This window comes from Pleurodeles waltl, chromosome 12 (genome assembly GCF_031143425.1).
Source record: "Pleurodeles waltl isolate 20211129_DDA chromosome 12, aPleWal1.hap1.20221129, whole genome shotgun sequence".
Lineage (NCBI taxonomy): Eukaryota > Metazoa > Chordata > Amphibia > Caudata > Salamandridae > Pleurodeles > Pleurodeles waltl.
This window is the reverse complement of record NC_090451.1, coordinates 54329762-54341946: the sequence shown is the minus strand read 5'-3', so window position 1 is coordinate 54341946 and position 12185 is coordinate 54329762. Positions and strand designations below refer to the sequence as shown.

At 46.1% G+C, this 12185-nt stretch overlaps 1 protein-coding gene across 2 annotated transcripts in view; it reads right to left on the bottom strand.

The window, feature by feature from the left end:
- The window catches only part of SSBP4 (single stranded DNA binding protein 4), a 444236-nt gene that overhangs the window by 19569 nt on the left and 412482 nt on the right, over positions 1-12185 (bottom strand). For both annotated transcript variants that reach the window (XM_069215621.1, XM_069215622.1), the window contains 4 exons: positions 8848-8918; positions 6320-6398; positions 1081-1109; positions 309-410 (listed from right to left, as the gene is read on the bottom strand). In XM_069215621.1, the coding sequence (XP_069071722.1) occupies positions 309-410; positions 1081-1109; positions 6320-6398; positions 8848-8918 (281 nt within the window). The remainder of the gene's footprint in view (positions 1-308; positions 411-1080; positions 1110-6319; positions 6399-8847; positions 8919-12185) is intronic.

Here is a 12185-nt window from a genome sequence, read left to right as displayed (position 1 = left end):
TTGATGAAAAATAGGTTTTGGTCTCCAAAAATGACTGCCAGTGCCCACAACCTGCATTACTTGGCACCCATTAGCTACAAGATTTAAGAAGGTGACAGGGCTAGGGCTTGTTTTAGGAGAAGAGTCGGGGAGATTTTAAACTCCAGGTTCCCCAGGAAGCTGCCATCAGTGTTGGCTAGGCTGTAAGCCCTGCTGAGGAAGACCAACGTTTTACACCATCCACTGGGTAACAAACTGTACACATTTAGGGGTGTGGCACAGTATATTGTCAATCAATTTACTTTAGTAGTTTTATGAAGAGATCTTACACTTTCACTTTGGAAAGGGTTTAAGAAATTTCCGCCCATCTCGCCGTCGTCTCGAGGAGTTCCTGGTGGGTTGTTCATCCCTGCCATGTTATTTGGAGAGTTCTAAAAAGGAAATGTAAACAATTTAAACAGTCCACTAATGCCAATCTGAGATAAAAACAAGTTAATGGATGAATAACTGACACGGACTGGCAAACAAAAAATGTGCTGATATCCTAGATAGTTGTTCTGTACTACACAGGTCTGGTAGATTACAGGAACGAGAAAAAAAAAAAAAGTTGGTGGATACCTACATTTAAACTTATTCCCAAAAAAATGAAATTCTGAGGCCAATCACTAGATGGCAGAATTAACCACAGCGTGTGAAACCGTAAACAATTCATGCTGCAAACCCTTTACTACAACCTCTAAATGTTGTAAACTGCTGTTTAGGCATTCTCAGGTTTAATAAGTGATAAGAAAGCCAATCCAAAAGGGGTACTTTCTACTTGGATCTGGATAGGTGGTGTTTTCTTGCTACGTAAGCCATCCCCTGTCCATGGCGATGATCGCTCATATATTGTTTAAGTTTGCTTTCTCGTAGGACACAGCGGAGAGGCGCTTCAGGCTCTATCGTGCAGCTATAGGACACTAAACTTATTCTTCTGTCCACAAAATACATAGAGCTCTTGTGATGCATGTTGCGCGCTCCTTGGCTAATAAGGTGAAGCCTACTGTAACATCTCCCAACCACAGCAGCCACACCCAGTAGCGCTATGATGCATGATCTCACCTTTGGCAAACCATCCATGTCTCCCGAACCTACAACGAAAAAGAGAAATCATGAATTTATTTTAGTAATTTGGATTACACTGCACTGTAACCGATCGTAATCTGGGCTTGGCCCAGCTTGGCCAGTGAGATCTGGGTGGTGGGTTTGTAAGCTTCAGATTTCCCAACAATTATGCTGGTGTATCGAGAGAGTGAGGGGGGAGAGAGAATGTGTGTGTGTTTTATCAGTGTGGGCCAGTGCTTAATTTGTAAAAACTTAAGTGCCAGGGCCCTCGTCAGGAGGCCGCTACAGCGTGCACCACCCGCTGCCCCTGCCAGCGCTGCGAATGTCATACCAACACAACCACTAACCATCACACTACTACAAGTGTGACAATTCAGACTACTGCTTGCCCCCAAAGATGTAAGAAAGGCTTCAGCAGCATTTATTAGTCATTTTAATTTATATTTATTTAGGAAACATGTTGTTGCGCTCTTCTTTCAATCAAACAGACTGTCGTAAGTGCCGGTGCTGACAATTAAGTGCTGGCGCCGAGCCCCAGAAACCACTGACTCAGATTAAGCACTGGTGTGAGCATGTAGAAATCCAGGGTGACACTCGACAGACACGTCACAATACTCGACTGAAAGCATCTGTACCCCACTATTTATTACAGGATACATTTTAAGGGGTTGTAACAACCCAAACACCCTCAATGAAGCTACAGCCTAGCATGGGGAAGTTTCGGCACATGTCTAGTGCAGCCATGGGACGGCCTCTTTCCTATCCCTTCATCCTGATGGACTTAATTGTATTTTCTCAATATGCTAATCCACCACTGCCTGCAATTAACTTTATATAAGAGATCTCCCTGTTTAAATACAGACATCAGGCAGGTGTCCTTGTTCTAGGGGCAGGGCCAAAAGAATATGTAGTAGCAGTATTCAGTTTCATAAGTGCACTCACTTTTAAGCACGAAATGTGGTTTCTTTTTAGGTCAAGCGTGCAAGTACACACTGCGCGTCCATCACTATCACTCATTCGTAGGCTTGCCTTTCAAAAATCCTTTGTTATCATTGCTAAATGCTTTACGCTTGTCTCTCCGTGGGGCAGTTTTGTTACTGCCTTGGCCATCGACCCTGTTACATAGATAATTGCACTTTTGCCGATATGTTTGACTGCGAGCGAACTTCTTTTTCCTTTTATGTCTCTCCTTCGCGCTCATTGTGGTGCTTTGACTTGGCTCGCTTATGTCAACTGTTTTACTTTTCATTTCCAATTTATGTGGCAAGAAAAGTCCAATTAGGAATTTACAACGCTAATAGCTCTAACTCGAGCAAACGTAAGACCCATTGCATTACATTGCAAATGCTTTTTTATACTGCAACCTATAAACAGGAACGTAGCTTGGTCAGTAAGACAGGGGGAGAATGACCTTGAAATGTTTCAACATTCACACAGGCATGTAATGTTAAAATACATTACACGTCAAGCAGGATGCATGTGAGGGGCAGATGGAAAGTCAAAGGAATACAGATTGGTAGGAGTACTGACTGAGGGAAAACAGGTTGTTTTCTAAAGTAACCGAAGTGTGTTAAGACTTTCAAAACAGAGAGGTGTGTGTGCGTTTTGGTCCGTGTGTATGTCAACATTCCTGATGAAATCCGACAGACACATGACCAGACCCGAATGAAAGCACCTGGACCCACCTATTCACCAGGAAAGTAAATTTGGGGGTGCAGGGTGTAACACCCAAAACACCCCACCCCTCAGCCCGAAACTACGGCCCTGCCTATAGAGCACGAGAGAAAGCTTGAAATCCCGCACCGACATTTACAAGTCACCCCACACACACATCATTAGATTTAAAGTAACTTGCATTATTTCTCATAAACACCAGATGGCGCTCCAATACCATAAAATGGAAAACCTGTACATGTTAACACTAAAAGTAGCTAAAATAATACATCTGAGAAAGACTATCGTGGTCGCCACATCTTTTAGGGGGACGCGTTGACTCTACAACGCATGGCTCCGGTAGACAGCCCCGTGGACTGAGGCGCTACAACAAGGGTCCATATACTTTTTACAAATAAGTGACTTTCTTTTTTTTCTTTTTGCATAATATGTAATTAAGTACTGATGCTAATCCTGGGCTCGAGAGGCCGCAAGGTTTTGCCGTGGAAAGTTACCGCTGCTCTCTTGTGGCGCTGATATAATAATTAAAATAACACCAAATTCTCTCTGCATGGCACGCGCTTGTTTCCATTTCTGGAGCCGTAATTAACACGTATTAATGATAATCGACCTAATAGTACTCAGTTTATGTGGCCGCCGAGGGTGTTATCCATAGGGGCCTCGTTACAAGCAGATCTCAGCAGCAGGTGCCTAGCGGAGCTTTCCCAGCTGCACAAGCATGTACAGAGTACACGCTTCTTTCACATGTACAGTACATGCTCGTGCCACAGGTGTACATACAGAAGACACTCGTGTCAAACATACACTGTACTTACTTGTGAACTACTTGTTACAACAGATTTTTCCACGCTAATCACCATTGTCGGCAGTGCTTAATTTGTGCTTCCTGTTTCCGGTGCGGAGCACCAGCACTTATTTTTGAGGGCCGGTACTTACTTTTCTACCTAGAGCATTTACTGCGAGCAAAAGCCACATACGGGGAAAAGGAAGGAAGAGAAAGCGTCAGAAAGGGAGAAAGCTGCAAGAGTGAGCTGAAGGGGCAGGGAGTGGCTGTAAATGGATTGAGGCCTGAGATGGCTTCAGGATGACGCTGCCTCAGTATTCCGTGTTCCCACATTTAATTGCAGCAGCCACATGTTTAAGAGGAGGGTTTGGGAACTGGCAAATTAAGCGAGCATTTCACTGCTACAGACAAACTACCCTGGTTTTACTTGGTGGCTCCGAGCAGCTCAAGTACTTCAGGGTATTTGAAGAGAGAGAGTTGTAAATCTCAGGGTGCGTGGTTTACACCCTCTCCCTTGAGAGGGTAAGGGCTACAAGGTGTTCGGTAGTCATAGGTGTGGCAAAGCCATTACAATTATTTATGAATACTCAAAAACAGGACACTAAATGTGCCAGCCCCCGGGATCTAGGTGAGGTTTTTTCACCATTCCAGGGAAATAGCATTTTGCCTCTGGAGTACTCATCATTTTTATGGCATCATCTTGTGGCTGGCTGTGGCACCTACGGCTTACTATCCTGCAGAGAAGCACCGACCATGTGTCAATCTCTTTTGCATAGCATAAGTTCAGCAAGCACATATAACACGTCTACAGGCTACACTCCCTTGCGGATCACCAGCCGAGGTCCATGGCTTTTTCCATTCCCATGCAGAGAAAGGGGCCCGGGGAACTGGCCAAAAATGATGCCCTTTGAGATGCCCTTGTAGAGGGAGCCGTGCTAGCAGTACTGTGGAAATCCACACTCTAGGGGGCCTCAGTACAGGGCACCCGCGGTTTGAATTTAGACACGGCTGGAATTTCCAAAAATAACTCTAGGTGGCGCCAAATTACAAGAAATAGCCCACTTTTTTTTTATTTGGAAGCCTGCCACGATAAATGTGCTTACTGCTTGGACCTCGCGGAACCACGTTGTCTCCCTGAGCTTGCAGTAAAACTGAGACTGGTTACAAATAGTCTTATTGTTTAATTTAAACAATCTGGGAATCCGGCGGCGCGGCTGGACTGCGGTAAATCGGTAGTTGTGGCAGTCACTAAACTTGTAGCGTCTGCGCCCCATTTAGAGTGGGCGAACCTCTCTATGGCACCGAAGATGCGCCCGTCAATGAACGGTGGCAGTTTGCCAGCTACTGAGCCGCCAACATTCATCCATACCAGGCCGACCTGGGCCGGCTCCAGCACCGGTGGCGGCCCGGGAGCAATCTTGGTGGAGGTCCCACCGATGACCTCATAGATTCTCACTGCCACCCCCCACCAGGGCCCCTCAGCACCCCACAGCCCCCCTCCCATGCCTTTCATTTGTTTTATAACACTTCTCATAGCAGTGTATGGCGTCGGAGCACTTTATATCACAAACATAATATGGTGTGTTAGTCTATATAATGGGAAATGTTACACAAGGCAACACGGGTTACACATTTTAGGAATCACGTTAACCATACTAGGACGCAGTGTATTTGGAGGGTGCTTGGCCACGAGAAGCACAAACTTAGGATTTAAAGCATACCACAGTGGCTACATTTGGCTCTACTAATAAGAATCTATTTATACCTAAACAACCCCATTTTAGCGACATTCGGAGAATGAAAGACTTGAAAAGACATATGCCGAGCAGTTTACATGCAGCTCTTTGATGACAGTTCATAAGTCACTGTGCTACATTGGGATTGAAACTTAAGTGCAAGAAACAAAAGGATCTCTGTGACAAAAGCAGTAACCCACTGAGCTATCCCCATAAATGACGGTTCTGTGATCTTCAGGGTACAGCAACACCAATAAGGAGTCAAGACTGACACCAGACAAAAGATCACTCGCCAGCAGGAACATTAATAACCAGAACTGCTGGACACAATTATAAAAATGCAGCAACCCCCCCCAAACCCCCCAAAGCTCAGCGACAAGCATGACTGCACCAGCAGCACCACCCTAAAGCCAGCCCTGCATGACCATCCCTGACACATGACAGAGACAATGGCTCCCACACGTAGAAAGCTTCAAGTACATCAAGCCCTTGCTGTTTCACCCTTTCACATACAGCTGCTCTGGGCAGTTAATAGTCAAATACAAAAATAAAACACAGAGTTCACGAAAAGACATGAAACTCTGGGCATTTAACTTTCTGGAAAGTGCATCTGCTGAACCAGCGTTCAGCACAGAGACCCCAAGCAGGCAGATGGCTTCTCGCAGGCAGATGCAACACAAGTGGGAGCCCTGGGACGTGAAAGTCACATTTTGCTCAGGAATTACCATGTGTTGAAATAGGAGTAGTGTTCTGGGGTAGAAGGTAGAAATAAATAAAAAAAAGCCTCTCGTTAAAAGTTACCAAGACTGGTGGCTTGGGCGAGTGCCTACCCCTTACCACGTGACACGGTGAACCCCAGCGTTTCTGCTGGTGATTGGCACATTTTTACAACTGGGTTTGCACAACTCTTCAGTGATCTCAAATCCCTAGAGTCCTGTGGTTCCAGATTGCCGAGTGAACTCTGCATGCCGATGTGTGGAGATGCATGGTAAGCACTGCGAGAGGCACCCAGTCGGAGGGAGCATGCGCACTAGATGCTTACCTAACGATCCGTTCATATGATGTGGCTCCATGGCTCCCATTCCCCCCATTGGGCCGTCGGGGCCAGGGCCCATGGGGAACTGCAAGAGAAGGCGCCAGGTTAGGATCCAGAGCGAGCAGCGCGCAGAGAGCCAGAGCAGCGCGCGCAGGCTTCTCATTTCCATATTAAGCGAGCGCTCTTGCTGCCAGTTTTCTAATTGCAGCGTGGAGTGGTACGCGGGGTGCCTTGCAGATGATTGCTTTGCCGGCGCACTTAAAAACCTGTTGGCCAATCCGTTCAGGAATGTACAGCTAGCAAGAAATTTGTTGCATTAAGTCAAGAAGGCATTACTGGCTCAGCGCATGACACCCTTGTATTCAGATCACAGTGTCTCCAAACTGCCGCTATAAGGAATATGGGCACCTTGCATGCAGTGGCAGCCAGCAGTTTTAGGAGGGAGGGGGGTGGGTGGGAAGCACACACACACTCATTCTTTCACACACGCACGCACATCCATTAACAACACTCATCAACATTCAAACATGCACGCACGCACCAAACAGTCATTTAAAAAGATCACACACACGTACACTTACCTTCAGCCTCGGATGTCCGAGGAGGGTTGGGACAGCTGCCCTCCCTCTCTGGCTGACCTTAGGTCAGCCAATGAGGGAAGGCAGCAGACCAACTGCATCACAGAGTGGGATGGGATCAGTGAGACTTCTGACCCCTCCCCACTCTGTGACGAGATGTCACTGATTGACACTCGCCCGGGGCGCATCAGGACTTAAACCTGAAGCGCCCACGCCCAAGTCGAAATCAATGGGTGACGCTTCCCTCGTCACCCGGGGAGGGGGGCTCGAGGCACCTTTGCTGAGGCAAGGAGGTCACGCCCACAGGAGCTGTGACCTCTTCAGCCCAGCAAAGTTCAGCTCAGGCAGCCAGGAGTCTGCGCAAATTGCGCATGTCTCACTCCTGGCTGCCTGACCTGAACATGGAGAGTGTCTATCAGGCTGACCTTTGTTCAGCCTGACCGGCACTCTTCATGAGGGGCAAAAGGTGGGGGGTATGGCCCCTCCGCCCTAAAGGACGGGCTGCGCCTGCTTGTATGGGATGCTCTGACTGAGACAACCAATCGCAATGCAGCATTACCTTTGGTTATTTGGGTGCATAAAAGCAGACAGAGACAGTGGGTGTGTTTATTTTCATGTTTTTCGGTCGAGTAGAGAGCTGGATGCCAACAGCCTCATCTTCCACCTGCTTTCGGGTGTTAACAGCTGTTAATTACCCATCCCCTCATTTTACGTCATTCTTTCAGGTCCGTCATTGCAGGGTGGGCAATTAACAGTGGTTAACATCCTCTGCTGAGGGCAATAATGCTTAATAAATATAAATGCCATACAAAAGACTTTCTCGCAAAAGATCATCCTTCTTAGGGTATTGTTCCAAGTTCTGACTATTGATCAAGACAAACATACAGATTGTGCCTGGCTGAGTAATTCCAGTTTCACCCCTTGAATGGGGCATTAACTAACCCCCGAGTGATCAGCAACACCGTTGGCCTTTTCAAGGAATATGACTTCCCTCCAACTTTCACTGTTGTGAACACAGCCCATCATGTGCTCATCGTGGCTGAATCATGGGCGCTGGTTTTATTAACTTCAGTGATGCAGTGTGGCATGAAGGCAGAGGCCTGTGCCAACAGTGGGCACCCTTTATCTCGTACAGCATTTGTAAGGCGCTTTCTACCCACGAGGAGGCCTCAGGGCAGCTGAGGTTGGCTGAGTGTGGGGATCCAGTGTTTGCTGTGCCCGGTTGGCAGCAAGTGGGCTTAGGGTTTGCATAAGTGGGCCGCCCCGGGTTAGGGTTGCGACATCTGTGAGGTAGATGCCCTTAGTATGGAGTGAAACAGAGCAGTGGGAGCATCTTGTTTGCAGAGGTTCGGAAGTGGGTGAGTACCGTGTGAGTAAGATGCTTTTTCCCATGCTGGGCTCGGTGTGGGCTTGTAATGTGGGAAGCTCTGGGTGTGAACCTGTGAGGCTCCTCATGGCTGAGGGTTAGAGTCATGAATTCATAAGAGCGCACTTACACAGGTCACAGGTTAAGGTGTCACGGACTGAAGGGTGTACACCCCGATAGGTTTGCACCCCACTGTCACCGTGGAATTCTGTGGCACACACAACCACAAATTCTGTAGCATCCACCAATAAGCCTCAGATGTATTCATTATGCATATCTTGCAAAGCAGACTGGATTTTACTCACCAGTGGAGCAACGAGGGAGGGGGGGAGTGAGTGATACAGAAAAACGTACATAACAATCCCACACTGATGACAAACTTCCACAAGCCGAATCACATTCAAGTCTGTGATGACGACCATTTTGAGAAAAGTCACCTCTAGACGTCCAAAAGCCATTATGTTGCCATACTGGTGGCGGACTGTGCCCGATACTAGCGGGCACTAACAGTAAGTAAAGCGAGGTAATAAAGGTATTTGTGACCCGACATCCACCAACCCACCCAGCAGACACACACGGCAGCAACTTACATTTGGTCGATTTCCTCCGGGCCCTATAGGGTTCATCATTGTGTACATATTTTCACTGGAGTTGGTAGAATCTGCACATAAAAGACAATTCACAATGACTTAAATTGCTGCCAACAGACAATATAATGGCATTTTTATGTCTTTGAGCACCATCTGTAGCTGCTGTTTATAGAGGGAAGGGAGGGGTGCAAACGTATAATTACGAAACCTATCATAGCATAATGTGTAAAAACTCCATGTACCCTGAACGTAACAATGAAATGCACCACAATAGCTGCCCTTGCAGACTTAAATAGAAGTAGGTGCATGCAAAGAGGACAAGGGGCCTGGATTAGAGTTTGGGGGGGGCTACTCAGTCACAAACATGACTGATATCCCATCTGCCATATTATGATTTCCGTAGGTTCGAAGAGGATAATAATATGGCAGACAGGATATCTGTCGCATTTGTGACAGAGTAACCCCCCTGGCAAACTCTAAATCAGGACCAAAGTTGCCTTCCACAAGCATTGTATTTTTTATTAGTTAGTTATTTTAAATAACTTGACAATGCAGATTATATTAACAAAAAGTTGGTAGTAAAACACTAAAAATAAAATTATGTAGGAGAAAAACACAGAAACAGTTTTTGCTGGAAATAGTCTCCCAAAAAATAACGTTGTTGCAGTCGAAACATTTTCAGGAATAACATTTTTTTATATTTTTTTTACCGGTAGTCTGATGCCTCAGTCACATCCTCTCCTAAATGCAACTTGTAACAAGTCAGAAAACCTCTTTTGCGGGCAAGAGTTTCTAACTCACAAAAAGTTGTCAGTACATCACAAGAATTGTTTTGACAAACAGGAAGGAAAAGTCCTAAAATGGTCATCGACCAGGAGCTCAGTGGAAACACATCCAAAACAGACATCAGAAAAACAAATCATTCTAAGAATGGAGCTGATGCCCTTGGTCCTTACCAGGCACAGGAGGAGTCACTATCCCTCCTGATTTGAAGCACTTATCCTTGAAGAAAAACAAGTTGCACACATCCAAATGCCACATTAGATGCAGGAGTATGCAACGCATGAGTATCTACAGCTACACATGCCACAGGCCACCAGTTCAGCACAACTCTTGTGCTTTTGCAAATTGCAGGATTTCCAAACTGCAAATGTGCTTTGTACATCAGGTCCACAGGGGGGCGGTTTTACAAAAAACAGAACTTTTTACACTTTTGTGTCTCTGCAACATCAGCCCCAATGAGATTGCAGTTTATTATAAAGTTTGAAAATTGTGTCAGTTTTCACGAATAAAAATGTCTCAGTCTAGTGTTCCTGTTTATTTGGTTCTTCCCATCTCAGGAATACAATCCGATTGTGTGTCTTGGAATTTGTAGAGAAAGGGAAAATGTGCTGAATTGAACTGGGAGTTTTAGAGCAAGAAAGTTGAGGGTCACAAAGAGGTGTGTGCGCGCCAGTGTCCGCGCCAGTGTCTTTTCTTGTAAGTGAAGGGAAAACAAGCTCATTTGCTGCACCTGAGTAAGTCTTGCTCCTTCATTAAGGTCCCAGAAGCCGAAACAGGATTCCATATTTTCTGATATTTCCACATATATACCCCACAGATGTAGGTTGAAATGTGCCCGGAAATGGGCCAGAATTCTGGAAAACATGCAGAAAATGGTGCAGTAATAATGCTTGTTCCAATATTATTCCCTACTCCACATGTGAGGACTCGGAATCACCCAGTACCGGTGAAGTGCTCCCGCACCCTGTTTCCGTGCCACCTTGATCTGGGTCTTATGCGTCAACATTGCGTTTGCGACACTGGCGACGAGGATGTCTGTCGCGACCGGCAGCCTTAGACCGACTTCCCACCGGCAGGTTTGCTTCCTGCACACGCTCTTCATTTCTCAAAAGTTTTCCACAATGCTCCGCCCTGGAATTCAGTGCTGGCGCTGCCATTAACAAGGTGCACCTTAGATGTATGATGGCAATTAATTTTGTTAATTTAAGGGAGGAAATAATTCCGAGGCATATATTATTAGTGTGCGTATTATCTTGTGTTACATTGTATTTATAGCATTTGTGTCGCGCTTTGTAACTATGATGAGGCGCGTAAGCACTTCAGGGTGGCTGAGCAGAGGCTACAATGTTTGTTGTGCAAGACTGGTAACGATTTGGGTCAAAGCGTGGCCTAATCGAAAGCACTGGGGGTCATGTGTGACCTTCATTGGGTTGCGACAGTTGTCCTGCAGTGAGCGCGTAGGCTGCGCTTAAGTATGGAGGGAAGCACGGGGATGTAAAAGAGATACAGGCTTGGTTGCAGATACTTATAATTTCTTAGCACCAATGCAAGATTTTAAGGCACAATAGCAGACTTCTCAGCAGCAAACGCGCCGTGCGCTGCCTCACAGCACCCTTCTCCTGTCCGTGAGCACCTGCGCCTGGATGCAGCACCTGATGTCCACCTCGGTCAAGCCTACAGTGCCCCTTCAGTTACTGTACAAAGGATGCAGACTCAACTTTAAACCTATTGAAGTCGCTTCAGCACCACAGTGAAGGAACCATTTCAAGATGGCCGCCACAGTGCCTCAGGAATGGCAAAAGTTATGTTTTTTCAAAAACACTCACATACTTAAACTGTTGCACATTTGTAAACAAAACAGGCGTACATTCAGTGTATGCCCAAATAAAATGTGAAGTGCTTTAGCACTCTAAACCCTTTTTTGGTGCTTATCTACAGGTAAAATACTCACCCTCAATGGAGATCCCCCGCCCTTCTTCCCATATGCCCCACTAATTCAGGGAGTGTCCTATTCCCATGCAAACACTGGATAGGACTTATTTATGCCCTTGACAGGAGTACATTTCTTACATTGACCAAAATGGGGAAGTAGCAGATGAATATTTTTGCAACAACTAGTTTGTGGGTGTTGAGTACTTAGTCAGGGATCCGGTCCTGGAATTCCCAAAACTTACCACTGGAAGCAGAATTACATCACATTTCATGTCAGCAACTCTACATAGCAGCACAAATTCACATTTTGGGAATAACAAATGGAAGTTTACACCTGTAAGTCAAGCTCATTGCACTCCTAAATTCAACTAAGTTGAATCGAGCCAAACATGGCCAAGCTATTTCCCATGTCATAGAATATAAACAACAAATAACAGGGGTGACGTAGAAATACAGACCTCCCCAGTGGTACCCAAATGTGCCACAGCCAGTCAAAGCAACTCACCAGTACCAGGCACAAATTCTCTCTCTTCCAGTGCTTAATTTGTAAATAAAAACGTGCTGGTGCCCAAGGCCCTCCTCTTAAACAGACAGCGGCTACAATTAAAGGTGGGGGACACGGA